A 23,215-nucleotide genomic window follows, 5' to 3' on the forward strand; every position below is an offset into this window, starting at 1 on the left:
CGATGGAGGTAGAAAGATTTGATGATGACTTCCTGTCTTCTATGTTTGATTAACTAGTGAGTCATGAATCCGAGACCAAAGCTTTTTTAGTTAAAAGTAAGAAGCATAGAAAAATTTAGTTTCAAAAATTTTCTCAATGTTAAAGATATTGATACTTTTAATGTGGTGTAATATTTAGTTATACACTTGAACAATGTTGTTGTTATCATGTGGTGTACTACTAACTATGCATTTGGATAATATTATTAATTTTTAGTATTAATTGTAGTTTGGAAGCTAATTTATAATTATTTAATCTTTTTTTTATTTTTCTATAGCACACAATTAGAAATAATTTATTTGACTTTGGTTGTTTTCAATTTATGACGGTTAATATTCTAGTTTAATAATTGAGTATTATTATATATTTAATTTGATTTATTTATAAATAAATCATTGTAATATATGTAAAAATAATTTAAAATATAAATTTATTAATAAACAATTTAAAATATAAATTTATTAACAATTGAGTATTATTATATATTTATTTAAAACAACTTTCTAGAAAATATTTTAGAAAATCTGTCAAACATCATAAAATATCTTACACAGATTCATCCAAACACCAGAAAAGTAAATCATTTTTCAAAAATCATTTTTCAAAAAATATTTTACTGACAAACAAACGGAGCCTAAGAGATGGATCAAACCAGTGGCTCAAAATGAACTGTAATGGTGCTTTTGACACAGGGATTGGTTCTGCATAACTGGGAGTAGTGGTTAGAAATGGCCAAGGTTCGTTGGTTGATGGAGATGGAGCTAAGGTAATTGCGGATTATCCTGAAGTTATAAAAGCTTTAGCTGTGAAATTAGGTGTTGAATTAGCTGTAAAAAGGAAGTATGGTAAAATCATTCTTGTATCTGACTCGAAGATTGTTTGCCAAGAGCACTCAGCATAACTCCAGACGTGGATGGAAGCTCAAGCCTATACTTCTTTAGGTGGACGGGCTCATTTCCCAAATTCAACAAGTTAAAATCCAAACATATTAAGCGAGAGGCAAATCGAGTAGCAGATTGGGTGGCTTCTCACTATAAGAGGGAGACGTGATTGATGGTTGGCTTGACAGGTCACCACCTCCCTTGGTGCATCTCCTGGACAAAGATAGGCTTCCAACTCCTAGTGATTGTTAATTTTCCTAGTTGTGGTCTAGGATAGAGGTCATGGTTTGTTCTTTTGACTTGAGTTTTCACTTTTTGACTCTTGTTTACAAGAATTTCTGACTGAAACTTCTTTTGGCCAAAAAAAGAAAAAGAAAAAGAAAGACAAAGAATTATCCTAAAGCTTCTATCAAAGTTCATCCTCTTGCAAGGTGATGTTCTTTCTTTTTATAATAACTTATTTTAAATAAATTTTCATGTATTCACGATAATTACTTAAATTTTTTTGATTAATTTGGATACATGAATTAATTTAAGTCTATTTAATTTGAATAGAAGAAAAAGTCTTAGTTTCTGAATTGTCATTATACACGAAATTTACTTAAAAGTAATTTTTTTTTAATTCAGGAAGTAAGACTAATTTTAAGGTTAAAAAATTAGTATATGATACTAGAAGGTTGCTTTGTCGTCTTGTATCTGATTTTTTCCAGGAGAAAAAAAAAACAAAAAGGTTTCCATGAATTAAAATTGAGTGCATGAAAACAATTTGATCTTCAAAAAAAGGAATTGTTGATATTGCGGTCAGATTCAAATCATTAAATTGGATTGAAACAAGTTTTGTATTATCTTATTGTGTTGAAAATGAAAGGAAAATTGAATTAATTTCTCAATACATTTGACTCGAGTTTCCATTAAAACCCAGTGTTTAAGCTCAAGTTTTCAGCAAAGTCATCTTCCTCAGTAGTTGCATTCAATCTAGAAGAAACATGGATGATGTTGAAAAGGTTGAAGATGTGATGTTGCCTGGTTTTCGGTTTCATCCCACAGATGAAGAGCTTGTGGAGTTTTACCTCAAGAATAAGATTCAGCAGAAATCTTTACCCATTCAACTCATCACCCAACTTGACATTTACAAATATGAACCCTGGGATCTTCCAAGTGAGTACTTTTCTTCTTTTTTATACTATTTTACACTAATCTTGAGAATATTAATGTTTGACACCCATACTAATACATAACAGGGTGTTTTGATTTATTTAGAGCTAGCAGCATCAGGCGAGAAAGAGTGGTATTTCTACTGCCCTAGAGACCGTAAATACAGGAACAGTGCAAGGCCTAACAGGGTAACGAGAGGCGGATTTTGGAAGGCCACTGGCACCGATAGGCCTATTTACTCTTCCGATGCCACCAAATGTCTTGGTTTAAAGAAATCCCTTGTGTTTTATCGAGGAAGAGCAGCCAAAGGGATTAAAACAGATTGGATGATGCATGAATTTCGACTACCTTCCCTCTCGGACAAAACCCTTTCTGCTAATGTAATGATATTAATCCATTCAATTGTCTCCAATGTTTGTGTTCTTTGATTATGAACTGTCTGAAATTTTTGCGTTGTTTTTCGTTACAGGATTCGTGGGCTATATGTAAGATATTTAGAAAGACCAATTGCATGGCTCAAAGAGCTCTTTCCTATACTTCCATACCATCTGATATACCCCACCATTACGGCCCTTTCAATCACTTCAATGAAGTGCAACATGCACAACAATGGACAACTTCTTCATTGCCTGTTCCCAACGGAGACCTTCACAATAACTCCATGTTTTTACAGTGCACGGTCGATACTCCTTCCGTGGTATTGAGCCCAGATGCAACAATGATCGCTGATGATGTTAGGAACAACTCCAAGAGTATAGATTTCAAGGGGAAACAACAGATTTTTAATGGCTTCTCAATCAGGTTGCCCCAAGATATGGAAGGCACGAGGAATGATGATGGGGATTGGGGGAGTATTCCATTAATGGGATTTCCATTTAGCTTGTCGCCAAATGTGCTTGATTCATGGAAGCCTAATCTACCATGGGATACATCTCTATATCCAACTGAGATGTCCACTACATATTCAACCGACAAATACTTTACATAAATATACTTGCTTGTTATTTTACTCTTCACTTCCTTTTCTTCTCAACATATAGAAATTTTTGAAATATACATACTTATATTATCATTATAAAAGTAGATATTATCATTATAAAAGTAGCGAATTTATTTATTATTATAGAATCAATTACTTAATTTGTTGTTTTAAGTTGTATTTTGATCATAAATTTTTAAAATTTATGATATGGTCATTAATATTATCAATTTGTTACATTTTAATTACTTCATCGTTAACGCAAGCTGATATAACATGATAATATTAAGTTGAATTGCATAACTAAATACTATACTTGTTTTTTGAGTTCTTGAAAAAAAAAATTTCTTAACAAAATATTTGGGAACGCAAAGCAAATAAACTTAATTTGGTCTTATAATTCATATTAAAATTATACAAAGAGTTTGGTCACACATTTTCTCTTTCATCTGCTTCCAGCAAGATTGTTACAATTACATCCACCATGACTTTGCTTCCCATTCCCGATTCATCCTTGCCACTATCATCCAAACTCACTCTCTCCTATGCTCCCTACAGTCTTGACGAGACCCACCAATAGTGTTTGCCACCTGTTCCAAGATAACCCAAATTTAAGAAACTCACTCTTCCTCACAGAGACAGATATAGAAGACTGATTAGATTGGAAGGGTTGCATGAGGTGTCTGAGAGACAATTGATTAAGGTGGAAGAGAATGTGGGTCGTCTATACCGTCCAGCTGCCAAGCAAATAAGTAGTGAAGATGAAGTAGATGTTCAAAGAAGCTGAAAATGGATTTATGGATGAAATAGAAGAAAATTGAAGTAATTTTAATTTTCCTTTTTAACCAATAACTAATCATCTAGTTCGCTTGATGTTGGTAAAATAAAAAATAAAAATTTTCTTCTTATTCATCTCCTTTGCGTCTCAATTTGTTTAAAGAACGAAATTCGTAAATAGGAAATGTAGGACTAATGCAATTTAACCTTAATTAAATTAAGTCTAAAATGATGATATAACATGTCATGTGTAAATGACAATTAATGACTCAATCATCAAAATACAACAAATTAATAACATTAACGATCATACCATAATTTTTTTTAAATTCGATGATCAAAACGTAATCCAAAATGACTAAATTTGTCGTTAATCAAAACATTGTAAACATTGAAGTCCATTTGCCAATAGAAAAAGAGAACCTCTAATCTTCTGAAGTCATTGGTGGCACTTTCCAAAGCCTTGCTGATCACATATCAGAATTGAAATGATGATTCGACATCTAATTTCTTAGCTCTTTGAAGCTTGCTTTTCCTTGGACTTCTGGATCTTCAGAACCTTCTTTACAATTTTCTGCTCTTCCACCAAGAAGGCTCGAATTATCCTTCGAAAACAATCGGATTTGAATCAATGAGAACCGTCAAACACCAGAACTAGCATCCATGATCATATAACAGCAAATAAATAATGCACTACTTTCTATTTATACCTCTCTCTAACAGCACTGCAGGACAAAACACCACCATAAGCACGATTCACAGTCCGGCGGTTCCTTGGCAATCTAGACCTTTTGTATTCAGCAGGTCTCAAGTGAGGAATCTGCAATGAACCCATGTAAGTAACCCATAAGACCACCCTCAAAAACCTCACAACCTAAATCTTTAGTACGACCCTAGTTGATTGAATCTAAAGAAACAACCCCACGATGCTATTTTGGTCAACAAGGTTTTACATTTCAACTTAATATACAGATGAAGTACCGTAATAAACGGATACAAAGTGAAATGCTCTAGTGGGTTCCCTCATATACAGAAAACATCCTTATGATGAAGTATCTTATATAAGTATGATAAAATGGGTTCCATCCCATCATATATGATTATGCAATCTGGGGATTTCAATATCAATCAAGATATGATGTTAAAGCAAACATTTACAGCGATATACTGCTATAGCTTTCATTACATCCACAAGCACGAAAAGCACACTCGACCAACAACACATTAAATTTCCAACAATCCAAAGTTCTTGCCAGTTCCGAAATGATTTGATTAATACATTTCCTTATTTTAGGATTTGAAACGTTTAAACTCTGTACATTACATTTGACAAACTATACATACCATCAGCATCACTAACTCCATTAGATCTTAAGCAATTATATAAAACCATCCCAATATTTTTTATTTTTTATTTTTTATTTATGCTTAATTCGGAACCTAAAATCCATTAGGCAAACAACAGCAGCAACATGAATATAAACAAAGAGAAAGTACTATTTTTGTGTAAGAGAAAGTACTATTTTTGTGTAAGCAAAAGTATACCTAAATATCATACTCATGGATCAAAATAACAATAAACTCAAAATTTCAACCCAAAAAAAATCTGAATTTAAATTCAAAAGGAAAAGGAAGTACTTACACCCTGAATTCTCTTGCCAGTGACAGGACACTTAGGCCCACTTGCTCTTTTCTTAGTTGTCTGATAGACCAATTTCCCACCTTTAAAAGGAAAAAACAACATAAATTTCAATTAAAAATTAGACCATAAAAATGCGGCACCAATCTCTAAACTTGCAGACTTACCAGGGGTCTTAACGACACGGTGTTGATTGGATTTGGTAGCGTAGCTATGGCGAGTACGGTAAGTGAGCCTTTGAACCATTTTTGATGGTTTTCAAACTTTGGGTTTTACCTTCTCTGCTCTGTTTTATGGTAAGACTTAAGAGAGACAAAGTGGAGACCAAAGGGTTTTGTACCAGAGAAGACAATGTATAAGTAGGGATCCTTTAGGAAGGAAGCCCTAGATCGTACGATTATGTTTTAAGGTTTTTCTATCAACGGTTAAGATTATGCAGAATTGTTAGTAAATTGTATAGTTGGTCACTTAATTTTAAAAACTTTTCATTTTGGACACAAAAAAATATTTGCAACAAGACATAACCGTTTTCATTTTGGTCATCCTCCATGAATTTGGGATAAAGCAATATTATTGTAGATTCATTTTAGTAGTCAAGTAACTTTAATAAATTCTATTTTTGCCACTCATTTTATTTTTTTTTATTTTCTTTAATTTGTTAGAAACTTAGATAATTTCATGTATTGAGAAAAACTAAGATTCCGGTTATTTTAGTAAATATAAGTCAAAGAAAACGTGTTTTGATTAAAAATGTTAAAATGATTTTTGAAAAATAAAAATATGTGAAAATTAGAAAACAATAAAAATGTTATGAAATAAATAACAAAGAAAGTAAGAGAACAATAAATAAGGGAGCAAAAAGAGAGTATAAATTTTATTGATGAATAGAGATGATTTACGATACTTCTCCAAAATCTTTATTTGTAAACATAAGAAGTATACATGATATAAAACTCTATTGATAATGGCTATTAAAGTCCAAAAATATTTCAAATTTTATTTTGATCTTGATGAACATCCACTTAATAATAAAATATTCATAACACTTCTCCTTAAATGTTCATTAGTAGATATAATGTGCCTCTTTAAAACCTTACTAAAATAAAAAATATGGAAAAAGAATTCTCAATGAAAGAAAATGAATACACATATCTATAAATAAAATAAATAACCAAAATATTAAAGTGGTAATTAAAATGGATATATAATAACATTGTCTAACTCCAAATTGATAATAGTAAATAAAATGAAAATAATTATTAGCAACAGTGTTGTTTTGCAAGTTTTTTCAATGCCTAAAATGAAAACTTATAAAAGTTGGGAATAGTAGATATATTATTATTTGTTATCCAATTTTTATTTTATTCAACTTATAATTTTTTTTAGTCAAAACCAATATATCAACAGCTGACAGTAGTGACTACAGTTGTTACTATTAAATTTAATCACTTTGTGGTAATTTAAACATAATAAAAATACTAATATAATGTATTCAACGAATATAAAATTTGTTAAATACATATCACAAAAATTATAAAATAATTAATTAATATAATATTTTGGAATATGTCTAAATAATTAGAAAACAAACTTGATTGCACGTAATAAAATTTCACCGGTAATTAATACAATATATTCAACACATATGAAACTATCATGTGTAATATTTATATCATATTACCATTTAATATTTTAAAATATTTAATAATTTATATTTCTTGGTCATCTTTTGAAACAATTAATTATTTTGTAATAGGCTAATTTTTGGCATGGCCAACAAAAAATAAAAACTTTAATAAAACAATAATAAAGTCCAATACATGGCCCAAATTAAAACCAAATCCAAATGACCCAAAGAATAAAGCCCTAAAGCCCAAACAGCAAGCAAAACCCTAGTCCCCAAGGTGCAGTCGCCGCACGCCACCACGCCTCCTTCACGCGTCTGACACCACCTGCAAAACGAATGTCTAAACGCAAGCAGAAAGGACAAACAGAGAAAACAAATAACAAAGAAACAAAAAATAAAAATAAAAAATCTTGTAATTTGGCTATAAAAGCCATATCAACATACTTGTATTTTCTTCTGGGTTTTTTTCCCAAAATTTTGGAATAGAAAAACAAAAGATCTAAACTTTTAAGGTGATTTTCGTATTATTTAAACTTAAGTTTTTTTTTTATAAATACGAAATTAAAAAAGAGAAGGGAGAGGGCTCACCAGAGTTACCCTGTGGCCGCATCGTCGGAGTCCTCCTCTCCATGTCGTCGTCGATTCCAAAAAGGGGGAGAAGAGGCCTTTCTCTTTCGTTTTTTGGGGTTGAGAAGGCTTAGTCTTCAAACATTTTAAACGGGGGCTAAAGAGGTCGTTTTGCACCTCTCCGACCACCGTCCACGGTGGAGGTGCGGCTGCCAGACAGTGGCCCCAATCGGCCGAAGAAAGAAAAGAGAGAGAGAGAGTTTAAAAGTTCTTTCAGATTTTTTTTTGAAGTTGAAGGCTAAAATGAATTTTTTAAAAAATTTTGGGTCTTTTATTCAACATTCAAAAGGCGCCGTTTTTGGGTGGGGGTCCAGGTGCCAAAACGACACCGTTTTGGACCAACCGTGCGCGACCCGACCCGGTTAGAAAGGGATCCCCTTGTTTTTAAGGCCCAAATGGGCTATTTTCAGTTTTGGTTCCTCCTTTTTGTAGCGCCATTCGATTAAGCCCTATTTTATTTTCTTTGACTTCTAATTTTACCCTAAAACTTTAGCATCATTTCATTTTGGTCCTAGGATAAGACGTTGCGCACGGAGGGGTCTGGGGCATTTGCTATTTCGCCCTTTACATTTTCAGCTTGTTGTGATTTGGCCCTTTGTTTCATTTTGGTTATTACAAATTTATACCCTGAATTCTGGTTCAGTTTCAATCACGTCCTAAGCCCTTTTAATTCATTTATTTATTTTAAAATATTTTATTATATGTTATTTTAAATATTTTATATGATGTTTACGTTAGATTATTTATGTGCATTATTTATCTTAACTTGTTTTAATATAATGATTATTTAAAATTGTATTATTATTTGTTTTAAATTGTTTTTTTATATATATTATGTATTCTAAACTATTTTATATATATTATATATTTTTTTATTCTTTTCACATATTATCTATATAATTTAATTCAAATTGTTTTTATAAATATTATTTTAAAAAAAAAACTGTTTTGTATATTATTTCTTTAAATCTCCCTTTTATTCTTAACTTTTATCTATTATTTTTAAAATTGATATATCTATTGCTTATTTTAAATTGTTTTACATATCTTATTTTAAACTCTATTTATTTATTTCAAAATATTTTATTATTATTATTTGCTGTTTTATATTATTCATTTCACACTTTTATACATATATGTACATACTATTTATCTTAAATTTTTGTATAAACATATATTTTTATCGTTTAGCGTGTTATTGATTTCCTTTTTCACATTATTTATTTCAAATTCGTTATTGCCATTTTAAAATGTTTTGTACTCATTTATTTTGTTTTAATTTATTTATATTATTTTTAAAATTATTATTTAATTCATTGGTCTTTAGTTATCAAAGTTATTATCTAAATGTTGTATGATTATTGCCATTGTGTGTATTTTAATTCGTTTATTTCGTATTTTTGTATTATCGTTATTCATTCGTATAATGTTGTGTTCATGTATCATTGTCCTAGGCTCATTACTATATTTTTATTTCATATCATCACTTCATGAATCAAGCCTCGTTACATTTATTCAATAAATCATTTTGTTTTAATCCAAACAAATAACGCACGTCGTTTAAATATCGTACTTGCTATTGTTCAAAAACAAAAATTTTCAAAATAAGCCAATGTTTCGCATTTTGGAACATCGAGTAATTGTGCCCTAACTTACGGGGTTTCGATTTTCTCGTCGATCCTAAATGGCCAAATATCCTTTCGAGTTTTAAAATACATGGAATTCCAATGAAAATCAAAGACAAACTTGCGCTCGGGAGTTCATGGTATCGCGTCCTAACGTACGGGATGTGATACTCCGATATCTCGAGACGAGAAAATCTTTAGCAATCATTTTGATCTAATTCAAGCATTTTTTAAAATCAACGTTAATAAAAAGGATCGCATTTTAAATCTATTCCCGATTTTCAACTTTCGACATTAGGACACCAACTAACCAATTTTGGGCGTGACGAGGGTGCTAATCTTTCCTCGCACGTAACCGACTCCCGAACCTATTCTCTCGAGTTTCGTAGACCAAAAACACCGTTTTAGTAAACTAAAATGTTTTATTAAAACAAAGGTGATCCGACCACACCTAATAAAGATCGGTGGCGATTCCTGTTTTAATCTTCGCTTTCAAACAAAGTTGATTCCTGTTTTTCAAAAAAAAATGGTTTCGACATATTTGATTATTCATATGTTTTATGGGTTAGTTTAGATTATATTTTAAAGTGTAGTTGTATATTGCGAGAGGAATAGATATACATGCTGTATTAATTTCAAAAATATCAACATGGGAAAAGCAAAAAGGATGGTTCAACATTAATCTTCCTATTAACAAAGTTAATCTTGCTTAATTTGGAATGGCACCATAAAAGTTGGTCTCTTGTCACATTAGACATGTTCAAAACTCTTGCCACTAATTTCAAATCCACTTGAGAGAAGAAGTGAAGCACTTGATCCGAATTCTCCTCTTCATTCTTCTTCAATTTCCTTAATATGCAGTTCCCACTCCTTACTATTTCTCTAAGTTTCTTATCCTTCTGCAATTTCATCATCCAACATGTTACTTCTTCAAGTAACTCGAATTCATGTATCTTAATACTTGAATCAAGTAAAGACTAACCTTTTGTAAACTAGTTTGAACGGTTGCTAGAAGTTGAAGCTCATCAGGCTCTGTAGGTTCCACTTGAGCACCTTTCCTCATCTTACGGTTCACAATGTTCGCATCTTTATCAGCTCGAAGGAATCGCCAAAATATTCTTATTGCCTCCTCCATGATCTCCACTAGCACATCAGCTGTAATTGCATTATCATCTTCATCTCTTCCTTTTCTTCTACCTTTCCTTTTATCCTTCAAGCTATCCTCTACACCACAATCACAGCTTCCATTAGTAACTCATTGAAATTATGGTTGATTAACATGCAAGAAGAACAAAATATTTACCTCGGATGACGGGAACTTGAAGGAGATTTCGTAGAACACATCGGTTCTTGATGTAGTTTCGTACCCTTGGACCTTCAAAGGGTTCATTCTCTATGAACCTTTGAATCAGAACTTGGAACTGTTGAAATTCACCGGCAACTTCATTGTATCGACGCATGCAGTAAGGATCCGATTCCCATATTCCAATGGCTTTCTCGTATTGCCAATGAAGTATTTCCCAAGAAAGGCACAGTTGCCCTACGTACACCATTTCCAGATCACTGTGGAGTTCGTTGATGAACTTCGACATGGGGTCAGAATCCGATGTTTTCCGCCTTCTTGGCCAAAGGTTTTGAGGGAGGAGAGATGTAATTGGTGGAGCTGAAGATGATTTGTGGGTTGAAATTGATTGAAATGGATCCTTTGAATGAAGAACCCCTATGAAATTGTCAAGCAACATGACTTTTGTTCAAAGTGATTTTTCATGAAAAACAGCTTTCCAAGTTGTCTTTTGTTCACATTACTTTTAAAGCGCTTTGAAGAAGATTTTGTGGAGCATAGTGTTAGGTAAAGCTTTCTCATAGATGGTTGGTGTCTTGAATGAGATGTTGGAACTAGGCTAATATCCTAAGACATGAGCTGTTGGCACGACATTAATATGCAAACATGCAAGACATATGATTAACAAATCAAAATTTATGTTTAAATATAAAAACACTTCACATGAAAAAGGATAAACGGGAAGATAATTCATGATTAAGCATTGAATTTTGTAATGATAGGCAGGAAATGAAATGAAAAGATAAAGACTGACCTATTGCATACATCTTCTGGTAATTCAAGATGTCGAATTTCCTCATCCTTTCTCTATAACTCTTGTAGAATTTGTGAAGTTCACTCATTGTATCTGCATATTGGAACTTCTCATCAATTTTCCATGGCTTCAAATCATCCATTATCTTTGGGGATTCTGATTCTTCTAAGATGGTTGGCAGGCCTGTTGCTTTAACCTTCTTCAGCTCCATTTTCAGCTGTTCTAGCAGTTCTTGATGTTCCCATAAAGTTTCCAAATCAGTTGAATCCTCAGAATCTGAAGCTAATGGATTCTCTAAATTGGACTTTTCTGAATTATCTAAAACATGTATATCCTTATTCTTGCTCTGAAGCTCTTCCATTGTGTCTTCATCTTCAATGATCCTTGAAGAATCAGCCTCAAAATCTTCACAATCACTCAGGTTTTCAGGGCTTGAAGTAATGGAACCCATATCAGTCTCTGGAACAGTAGTGTCCTTCTCTGAAAGAAACTCAAGATTCCCTGGAATATTTTCGCAAACAATTGGTTTACTTTGTTGGGTATCAACTTCATTCTCTGATGAATCGTCTTTCAAATTTTGTTCCATGAAATCTTGTTCTGACAAGAACCCATTGCTGGAATCAGCATATATTTCTTTCACACAAAAGCTTAAATCCTCAGGCTTCTCCATTATACAACTAAGATCATCCCCTGACTTGAACTCATACTTGTTCGTGCTTGTATAAGGAATTGAGTCTAGGCCAAGGTTATATTTCTCTTTTGCTTCAAATTTCTTGCTGAATTCTTCGAAAGTCTGAGTTTGAAACTGAAACTTGAAAAAGAATTTTGGAGATTCATCTTCTTCAATGATTTCAGTGTCTTTAACCTTCGGTTCAGTTGCCACAGGTTTGGTTTCCTTCGTTTTCTCTTCTGTGACATCCTCTGGCTCTGTTTCAATTGGAATCGAATTATTGAGCTTAGAAATCTCATCACTTTGAATCCTGACACCATGAAAAATATATATAAAAAAATAGAAGGAATTACTTAAGAAAGAAACTATTATTTCCATTAAAAAAACTAAAGTGAAATAAAAATTGATTTACCATGACAAAGCTTTGCTGAAGATAGCAAACAGAGAGGAAAACAGGGCAGAGATGGAGATCAATAAAAACCCACCAAAAGGAACCAGGTTTTGAAACAAAAACAAGTTAAAAGAACTCATATTCTTGAAATTAAAATGGGTTTTGATCATAAAATCATTCAGGGTACCCATCAATATAAACCATCAATCTCTTTCTTTTTTTTAAGTTGAAGCAAAAAAAAAAAACAGAGTATCAGAAGTCCCTTGGAACTCTAATTATAACTTTGAAAACTTGGATTCGAAAATAGACACTTCACCTATTAATAAAACATAAACCCCATGAACATGATGAAATTGAAGAAGGATCAAAAGTGATTGAAATCTGACCTAATTAAGTGAGAATTAGAAAAAATAAAAAATAAAGGGAAGAAAAGAACATGTCAGCTACTACAAGGTGTTATTTTGATCTAATCTTTGGATTGCTTAAAGCCCTGGGAATTCTTAAGACCGTTATATGAGAGATTTTTGAGAGAAGATTTTGATTTTAGTTGAAAGGTCGGTTTTGTTGCCTCTGTATTTTAGTGTGCAAAATGTGTTTGTATGAAGAGCAAAAAATAATTGGGTTAAATTGAATGTTTACGCCTTTCATTATTTATTTATTCTTTTTATTTTTATTTTTATTTTTGGGTTGAATGTGAAAATTTTGGTTGGAAAGCTGAAATTAGTTAGGAGAAATATTTTGACCAAGTAATAGGAATATTTTAAGGCGAAATATTTGCTAGAATGATAAACTATTATATGAAAATATGATTTCATGTTATCAATCAGAGAAAAAATTTGATTTGTCATGCTTCTATTGAAAAAGTATGAGGATGATGTAGTATCACAATTTCATACAATCCCTTCTCAAGTTAAGTGTTAAAATTATGAATTATAATAATAATTTATTAAAGAATATATGCAATAATAAATTTAAATTTTAGCACATCTTTTCTTACTATTACAATATGAAGAGAAGATGACAATATTAGTTTTTGGGTGCCAAATGGAGTAATTTAAGTATTGCTCTAAAGGGGTATTGGCAAAATATAGTAGGCTTTATTCATTTAACCATTATTATAAAAATGATATTTCATTGGGTTTAGAATTCCAATCTAACATTTTTTTCCTTATTCTCAATTTTTTTATATTAAATACTTTTGGAATTTGTCAGGTGTAATGTAATGATAAATAATTTGTTTTTGTTGACATAAAATTTCAAAGTCCTTTTAATTTATCTTTTGAAATATTTAATAAGAGAATTACTTATATGGGTGTAAAAGTAAAATTAAGGTGGATTTATATCTTTTTATAATTTTTTATACAATTAACATTTTAATAATCTTATTGTTATATTTTATAGTCCATTCATATAGATTATGCATGTTAAATTTGACATAAATTTAAAATTTCTAACTATATAATTTACCTAAAAAAAAACTTTCAATCGTTCAATTACAATATTTTGAATCGACATGATAGAGATATTAGATTGGTTCAAAAATTTATATGCATAACAAGTACAATTATATAGATAAATCCAATTGCTGAATCGTTAAAATATTAATCATACAAAAATATACAAAATGATGATAACTATTTGCTACATTAGTTATGAAAATAATTAATTTCACAAATAGATTAAATTTTATCGTGTACCTTTAAATTGTATTTAAAAAAAAAAGGATGCACGTGACTTGTATCCTAAACAATTACCCTATATATATTATATAAAGTTTGGAATTCAAATGTAGCATTAACAACACTCCTTTTATTGTGAAGATGAAATTTTCATTGAATGGAAAATTGCAAGAAAAGCAGCTAAAGTGAGAACATAGAAAGTAGACATTTGATTAGATATGTGGGCATGCTACTTATGGAATTAGATGAACCAAAACAAAGGAAAATATGAAAGAGGGAAAAGCTTTGTTGAAATTAGAGGCATTTTTAGATGGAATTAAAGTGCCACTTTCCAAGTATTTAACAATTTCTTCCTAACCAAGTTTCTCTTACCATCAACCCTAAACCTAAATCAGAATTCAGCCCAATTTGTGTAATTAACAAATTCATTTCTTCATTAAAAATCTTAATATGAAATATAAATAGAAACAAAAATAAATTGAAAGCTCGAGTTTTGCTTCGGTTTTGAACTAACTTTGATAACAAGTCTTCTCCTCCAACTAATAAGTTAATTATAATGATCGATGATGCCTTAAGCCACCAACCCTTTCATGTGTAAATTAATTGCTAGAACGCCCAACAACTAATCTTTACCGAACAAGTAACCACAAAACACACATCCATGATTTAGCTCTACGGTAGTCTTGCGAACTAGAAGGACCCAACTTAAACTAATGACCTCAACCGCACAGATCATTTAAATCCGATTGTTATTTCACTTGATGGATCCAACCAACCACTTAATTAGACATACCAATATATTCTTCGGTAGACCGAATACGATAGAAGATCGTATTATTCCTTCCAATTATACGCCTAACAACATCGAATCAACAAGCTCTTTTTGACTTGGTGTCAATATATAAAAATATTAAAAATCTAAAAACCAAAAAATCGCGTCAAGTTCAGCACTTTTTTCCCCTCTAACTTATAAATAGCGTTCATGTTAGCGCACTCGACTAAAAAATTATTTTATTAACAAAATCAGGTTTCGTTGTTAACACAATTAGAATTATTTTATTAATTTTTTTGGTGTGATATTTTGAAATAATAAAAATACTGATCATTTGGTAGCCATGCAAAAAAAGAAATGACAATGTAAAGGACTCGAATATAACAAAAAGAATTTTAGCATTATTAACAATTGAACTTGTATTTTTAAATCCAAAAAAATAAAAGAATTAAATTACTTAGAATAAAAGTAAAATTAAATTCTAAATATTTAAAAAATATAGAGATTGAAACATAATTTAACTAAACTTATAAATTTCTAGATGTATTATATTATTTTAATACTTAATTTATAAAATTATTTTAACTAAACATATTTTTCGTTTCTATTAACTCTTAAAATTACATTATTTGTTAAATCACCTTAAAATATATAGATTTGTTAACTTTGCAGATATTAGATACACGTAAATTGTCATGTATATGCACATCAACAATTAATTAAATTTTTTAAAATTAAAATATTCTAAATTTTTTAAAAATTTAAAAATTAATTAATTCTTGACATGTCTTCCATATGGCAATTCGTATATATGTCATGTAATCAAAATTAACAAATATTGATTTTATCATCTATTTTTATGTTATTTAAGAATTAACGTAAATTTAAAAGTTAAAAAAAATTAACGTAAATAAATTGTTACGAGTAAATAAAAGGAGTTTGCAGCATCTTAAAAGAGTGTGGGTGAATGTGGAAAGGTTCAACACGCTTTCTTAAGACGAAAAATAAACGTTATATAAAAGAAAATAGAAATAAGAAGTATGAGAATCTTTATATATCCAGAACCATACCCCAACCGAAGTCAACGCACGTACGAGGAAAATTAAATTGGAAGTTTCTTTTGACACCTTCAACAAATCACTCTCAAATTCATGGTTTACGTGTGTACAAACCTCTTCATTTTTTTTTTAAATAATTAAGTTTTTTTTTTCATTCGATTAAGCAGTTAAACTTTTAAAACATATCAAAAAAAAATCTTCAAACTTAAAAAAAAAACAAATAAGCCATGGTTTTTTTATACTTAGTGAGTTTTTTTTGCACTTAATTTTCAAAATGCATAGAAAAGGTTCTTTAACCGTAAACTTTTTGAAAAAGTTTGAGAGTTTTTTTTATACATTTTGACGATTCAAGTACCTAATAGAGTACAAAAAAAAGACTTAATTGTTTTTTTTTAAAAAAAATTAATGCCCTTTTTAATGTATTTTAAAAGTTGAAATATCTAATTGAGTGCCAAAAAATAAAAACTTAATTATTTTTTTAGAAAAATTTGAGAACTTTTTATACCATTTAGTCTAAACTCATTTATAACTTGACAAATATTTTTGAATTTAATAGTATAGATATTATTATAAATCGTAGTATAATTATAAATACATATTAAAATAATTATAAAATAGAACCAAATCAATATAAAATTTAAATGAAGTTAAAATCAAAACAAGTTGTATTAAAACTAATCTATTGAACTGAAATCTATACTCAATGACAACAACATATAGTGGGATTAGAAATTGATATGCCCAATTACGCTTGATAGGAATAGTAATAATACCAATATTTCATTGTCATTCGAATAGTTAAAAATATTTTAAATTTAAATTAATTTAATTAATTAATAAATTAATTAATTAAAAATTATTCTAAAATATTTAAAATTTAATAATAAAAAATTAATAAAAATTTTTAAACATTAATATTTAAAAAGATTACTTCTAAACCAGCACAAATCAAACTTTAATAAAATAATAATCTGTTGGCGATTTTGCTGGTGGACAGGTCAGAGATAAGACCACAATTTTGACCTTTTGCTAAATTGAAATCAAGCCTATAATATATATTTAGATTATGACAGGCTGAGTGAAAATTTTAAAAAATAATAATTTATTAATGGTAAAATTAAATTTTCATATTTATAGTGTTGTTAATTTAAATTTATTAATTTATAAAAATAAATAAAACACTCTCGTAATAATAAAACTTTGTAAAATATAAACTTTTGATAACTTCCAATGGACACCAACTCAATCAAAATTTCATTATGGTTTGTGTGCTTATAAGGGAGAGATCCATTTAAGAGAAGAATTTAATTTCACGGTTAAATAATTAAAATATTAATCATACGAAAAAATATTAAAAAATGTAAAATTATTTTAATTTTACTGAATGTTTCCCATATACAAAACTTTGATCAAAATTCAAAACTTTGTACGTAATTATTTGGGACATTGATTTTTCATTCATGGAGGAAGACCTAAAAGAGAAGGAAAGGTCTTTTGGCATTGTTTTAAGAAATTGGATTTCTTCAATTGTTGGACTAACATTTTGAAGGACTCGTTTGATTTTAAAATTTCTAAATTTTACTTTTGCATGCAACTTACGATTAAAAAAAATGTAGAAAAACTGTAAAGTTTACCCATAAAGATTTATTCAAAGGTTTTGCAAAAAAAGTGTGCAAATAACACCTATTATTATGAAATAAATTATTATTTTAATATATATCCAAAAATCATAAGATTGTTTATTTTTTAAGTACCAACTTTAATATAATAATATTATCTAATGTTTATATAATCTTAAACAATAATCTTGAAATAATAAAATAGGGTAAATTACAACCTAAGTCACTTAGCTATAAGTAAATTTACGTTTTGGTCACTCAACTTTAAAAACTTACAAAATGATATTTAAGTAATTGGGTTGTTAAATTTGATGTTGAATGACATTCTTTGTTCTCCATACCTACACCAATTAAAAGCTCTCATTCCTTCTCTTTTCTACACCCATTTCAATCATATTTTATCTCATTGTCACTATTGAATCTTCCACGATTAAAAGATTATTACTAAAAAATAGTACAAACAACCATTCATTTCTGACAAATGACATGTGATCATGTTCCTTTTTCATAATCCATAAAATGCCATTGAGAGGATATCGTTTACTCTTTAACCAAGCTATGGATTCCATTATTCTAAATGAAGTCATGTCAATATATTAGCTTCCGACTTCGATACCATAAGAAATATACATGATATTAAAATAAAAAAATTAAATTAAATTGTAAGTAAAACAAAATTTAAATACATAAGATTAACAATACTAAATGTACTACAATTATTTATTACGGTGTTGTCATCAATCGTGAGTTAGTATCGAGTTGACTTGTGACACTAAATTAATTAAAAACATTATTAATATATAGAACCGTTGAAGGTAATAAATTATGTATATTAAAATAAAAACATATAAAAATAAAAATGAAGTTTTGATTGAATGATAAATTTAAGGTTTTATTAATTTAATTGGTAAGGATTCAAATCCCACCATATGTTTTATTAATTTCTATTAAAATAAAATATTAAAATATCATCCTATAATATAACTTATTTAATTATAAAAAATATTTCACTAATTTTCTTAACCAAGAATCCAAGTCTCTTAGATATGTAAGAGGCATATATCAACAAATAGACTATATACAAATGGATTGTTGGAAAAAGTGAGTCACCCTCGGTAGCCCAATAATTATTCGATGAGCCCAATAACAGTGGGTCAAATTTTTAACATTTTATTTTTCCAGCCATGATCCTCGTCTATTGCTAGAAATAAAAAAAAATAAAAAAGCAAATCTTTCATTTTCTAAATTATAAAGGGTGGTTATCTCTTTTATTCGCATTTTAAGGACCAAAATTTAAATATTGTTGTCATTATTTTGGGAAAACATACTTTTGATACTTATGTTTCGTTTCGGTGTTTATTTTGATATATATTTTTTCAAATCTTTTTTTAGTAAAAATAGAGAGTCAATTACAAACAGATAGAGACACCATTAGAATTAGATAGTAAGGGATGATTATCTGATCAGATTCGATCAACAACTTTAATAGGGGCTAGATGAAAAACACAAGGCTCAAGCAAAAGCTCTTTCATTAGACCTGCCAGAATGTGGGGACCATGAATTCCTTTAATAACCTAAGCGCAATCAGTCTCAACGATAGCCTCTTTCCACTTGAAATCTCATGCTAGATGAAAGCTATCATAAATAGCCTAAAGTTTAGCTTGTTCAACACTACATCTTCTAATATTTCTCCCAATCCCTTAGAGCTACCTACCATGCTCATATTTCGCTACTGCTGTTGAAGATGCAAAACCCGAAGACGGATTGTGGGCACCATCAACATTAATTTTATAAGAACCAGTAGATGGTGGACTCAACCTACAATTCTCACGTCGTTTTCTCATAGGTCCACTAGGCTTGCCAAGCCTCGACTTAATATAACTCGCCCAAAACCATAAAGCCTGTATAACTTTAGCAAAATAAAAAAAAATCCCCTTAGAAAATCGTAAGATTCATTTGTTTCCAAAGCTTCCAGTAGATAATACCAAATAAAGATTGCCACATCACATACTAGTATTCTAAGCCAAAAACATTCCTCAAGTTCGCCGAAATCCAATCTTGCAAAGAAAAAGAAAAAAATTAAGCTAAGAGGCTGGAGGGAATAATCTGTTTCCAAACCTCGCGCGCTTGATAATAGTCTCTTAAAAATTGAGTACAAGATTCCTCAGCTCTCCCACAAATCGCACAAGAAGGATCCGTCGAAGCTCCTCGTTTACAACGTTCCACATTAGTCAATAAACGTTCCTTAAGTACCAAACAAGCTTTCCTTTTCATCCGGAAGGTTAAAATAATTCTTCAAAAGCATACTGCGGATTTGACTGTATAAACACTATTTGGAGACCATTTCAAGATAAGAGCATCTTAGCCAACCAAAGAATTTGGAGCCAGGATTTCGAAAATATAAGAAGGAGTATCACTATCCATGAAGTAATGTAAATAATCCCAATTCCAATTACTATCTGTAGAAACAACCTCACTCAAGGTGATAAAAGCATCAATAAGGGATGGGAACCCGAAAAAAATTAAGAAGAGGACCCACATCTGCTATCCAAATTATCAGTTCAAAATTTCAAAAGATTCCCGTCACTAACAGACCAAAGTAAACCTTGGTGTAGCAAAGGCCAAACCTTTGAAAGAGATTTCTAGACAAAAGTACATTTACTATGATAGATGTTGTTTGAAATTACCTCAATAATCTTGTATTTTACTCGGAGGACTCTAACCTATAAAGCTTCCTTATTAGTTAGGAGATTAAAACCCAACTTAAGCATAAAAGAATCATTTCGTTATTTAAGGCATCGTAAACCAAGGCCCTCGTTAGATAAGGGTTGGCAACAATCTCCCTAACTAACCAAAGACATCTTCTTTCTAGAATCTATCTTCCCCCAGATAAAACTTTTAGCAATTTTCTCAATTTTTGCACAAATACCATAAGGGATCTTCATAGTTTACATAAAATAATTGGGTATCAATAACATAACAGCCTGAACTAAAGTGACCAGCCTAGCCATTGAAGGCATATTAGCATTTCAACTATCCAACTTCCGCGTAACTTTATCAACAATAAAATTAAAGGTATTCTTTGTGACTCGCTTGTGAAACAAAGGCAATCCTAGATAGGTTTCCAAATCATTTGAGTAGTGAAAACCAAGAATTCTACAAATGGCAATAGCATTGATAACATCAATAGTTTTTGAGAAAAACATCGTAGTTTTCAGTCCATTAACTCTATGTCCTGAAGCCGCTCCAAAAGAATTAAGAGCATCATTAATTCTATGCGCTTGATCAACATTATCTTTAGCAAACAAGAAGAGATCATTCGGAAAGAAAAGATGTGAAATGGGCAGCCCATCCTTCCCCAAAACAATTGGTTTCTAGTTCTTATCCTCAATATTTTTATGAATTAACTAACCTAATCTCTCCATACAAAGAGCAAAGATGTCAAGAGACAATGGGCAACCTTGCCTAATACCCCTATTAGGAACAAACTCATTAGAAAGCCTTCCATTCCACACAATCTGCATGGAGACTGACGTGATACATTCCATGACGACATTAACCAAGGTCAAAGGAAAACCAACATCCAATAAAGTGTCCTCAATAAAGTCCCAACGGAGTCTATCATATGCTTTCTCTAAATCCACTTTGACGGTCATCCATGACTTCTTCCCTCTTTTGGTATGCATCGAGTGCACAATCTCTTGAGCAATTACAATGTTATTCATCACCCACCATCTTTCTTGGTGTTTATTTTAAACAAAGATGGCTTGCCAACTCCACTTGTTGCCTAATTTCTAATTCGGCCTAACATTGGTAGAGTTGATTTTATGTTTGCTCTTTCCACCTTGTTAGACTCTTATTTTTCTTTGTTTATTTAATCAACACATGGATGTGTTTTTCGGGGAAAAAAAAACTTTACTTCAATTTTAAGTATAATTATTTTACAATTAAAAATTAAAAAAGGAAATTTTTTTATTAATTATTGCATATTTGGTAAATGCTAATTTTTTTTATAAAAAAAAGATAAATGCTAGTTTCTAATAAATTTTTAAGTTGTGATAAAATCACATTAAAAAATAACCAAGTACCCCACTGCTCATATCACTTTCTTCCCCTTTCCTGCAAGCAAATGAGCGACTCTACTCATCAGTTCTTGCCCATTACAAGTACACAAAGGTCATAAATAAATAAAAATTTATTTACAAATTTTCTTAAAAAATTCATTTCATATACAAAGGTCATAAATAGTTTACATAAAAAATAAATATTTTGTAATTCATAATTAAAATGAAATTTCCTTAAAAAATTCACTACATATTTATTTTAATTTTATTAATTTTACATATATGTTTAAAAATGGTTTAAAACATACTATAGAATAAATTAAATAAACACATTTAAAATAGATGTTAATTCAAATTATAATAATATTTAAAAATATAATTAATATTATGTTTAAAAACAAAAAAAAAATCATATTCTTTTGTTAACCAATAATTTAAGTTAAATTGTCTGTTTAATTAAAAAAATTAGAAACAAAATTTTAAACAGAAATTTTAAATTGTTTAAAAAAATTGTTAATTAATTAATTAGTTTTGTACAAGAATTCACAAGTTATTAAGTACACCAATATATAATTAGTATTGTTTTTTACACACTAACTAATATTACTAATTTAATATTTTGTTGGGAATGAAGCTCTTTTTTCCAATTCTAAACATTGATTACTTAAATTAATATTAAAGTTAAAATATGTCATAGTTCACCGTACTCTTCATAAATTTATAATTAAGTCTTTGTATTTTTATTTTTAAAATATTTAAATTTCTCTACTTTTCATATAAAGAGCTTGAAAGAATGAAAACATTATGATTTTTTATCAAGAAAATTTCATCGATTCAACTAATTGATAAGTTGAACAATATAAAAATTTTATACAATATTTAGAGTATATTATTTTATATTATTTGTAAAAATGTAAAATTATTTTTTAAAACACAAAAAAATATTTAATATTTTATAATTAATACATACAACTGATCTTAATATCTATGTTCAACTTCCATTATACAAAATGGTACCTAAGACAAACAGTGTTAAATTTTTTTTTTGTCCAATGAATAATTGATATATGATGAATCTAATATTTGACATGTAACAATGATGACATTACAATATCCAAAAATTATAAAAGAATTAAAATTATATCAAATGTAAATAAAAAAAATATTAAACATATAAAAAGTTGAAATATATTTATAACACTTCAAAATTATAAACACATCTTTTTATTATTTTTCATAATATTTTATGAAAAAGTTTATTTTTTATGAAATAAAAATATAAAAATCAAATATTTTTATAAACATAAATTTTTTAATTTTATAAAAAAATAAATCAAAATCATGAAAATATTAATTGGGTCAAAACATTTTTTTAATAAATTTTATAAAAAAAATACATAATTTTTATATAAAATTAGAAAAGTTATAATTTTTTTTGCATAATTTTTTAATAAGTTTTAGATTTTGTATATTTTTTAAAAAATTGGATGATGACATTATGATGACATTATGATGA

The 23,215-nt window shown here is 29.3% G+C and overlaps 3 protein-coding genes and 1 long non-coding RNA gene across 6 annotated transcripts; 1 reads left to right on the forward strand and 3 right to left on the reverse strand.

The window, feature by feature from the left end:
- Positions 1–704: 704 nt before the first annotated feature.
- Positions 705–3,148, forward strand: LOC107887768 (putative NAC domain-containing protein 94). Its single transcript, XM_041114292.1, has 3 exons — positions 705–2,079; positions 2,182–2,456; positions 2,546–3,148. Exons 1-3 carry the CDS (start codon positions 1,908–1,910, stop codon positions 3,062–3,064), a joined length of 966 nt encoding a protein of 321 aa, XP_040970226.1. The 5' UTR covers positions 705–1,907; the 3' UTR covers positions 3,065–3,148.
- Positions 3,149–3,433: 285 nt separating this feature from the next.
- LOC107943246 (60S ribosomal protein L34) lies at positions 3,434–5,897 on the reverse strand. 3 transcript variants are annotated; one of them, XR_005927378.1, is made up of 5 exons: positions 5,639–5,897; positions 5,475–5,554; positions 4,543–4,652; positions 4,256–4,437; positions 3,434–3,645 (listed from the first exon to the last, which is right to left on the reverse strand). XR_005927378.1 is itself a non-coding variant. In XM_016876993.2 (4 exons), exons 1-4 carry the CDS (start codon positions 5,715–5,717, stop codon positions 4,344–4,346), a joined length of 363 nt encoding a protein of 120 aa, XP_016732482.2. In that variant the 5' UTR covers positions 5,718–5,897; the 3' UTR covers positions 4,026–4,343. The 3 variants fall into 3 exon arrangements, 1 of the variants encoding a protein (XP_016732482.2); XR_005927379.1 differs by having other exon boundaries at positions 3,434–3,792; XM_016876993.2 differs by lacking the exon at positions 3,434–3,645 and having other exon boundaries at positions 4,026–4,437.
- Positions 5,898–7,159: 1,262 nt separating this feature from the next.
- LOC121229594 (uncharacterized) lies at positions 7,160–8,339 on the reverse strand. The gene is made up of 2 exons (XR_005927380.1): positions 7,687–8,339; positions 7,160–7,423 (listed from the first exon to the last, which is right to left on the reverse strand). It is a non-coding gene; the product is annotated as an uncharacterized lncRNA (long non-coding RNA).
- Positions 8,340–9,928: 1,589 nt separating this feature from the next.
- Positions 9,929–13,126, reverse strand: LOC107943247 (uncharacterized). The gene is made up of 5 exons (XM_041114293.1): positions 12,529–13,126; positions 11,447–12,426; positions 10,654–11,070; positions 10,333–10,574; positions 9,929–10,249 (listed from the first exon to the last, which is right to left on the reverse strand). The coding sequence occupies exons 1-5, from the start codon at positions 12,696–12,698 to the stop codon at positions 9,995–9,997; spliced, it is 2,064 nt and encodes a 687-aa protein (XP_040970227.1). The 5' UTR covers positions 12,699–13,126; the 3' UTR covers positions 9,929–9,994.
- Between the last annotated feature and the right edge of the window lie 10,089 nt (positions 13,127–23,215).

The sequence above is a fragment of the Gossypium hirsutum genome, chromosome A05 (genome assembly GCF_007990345.1).
Source record: "Gossypium hirsutum isolate 1008001.06 chromosome A05, Gossypium_hirsutum_v2.1, whole genome shotgun sequence".
Lineage (NCBI taxonomy): Eukaryota > Viridiplantae > Streptophyta > Magnoliopsida > Malvales > Malvaceae > Gossypium > Gossypium hirsutum.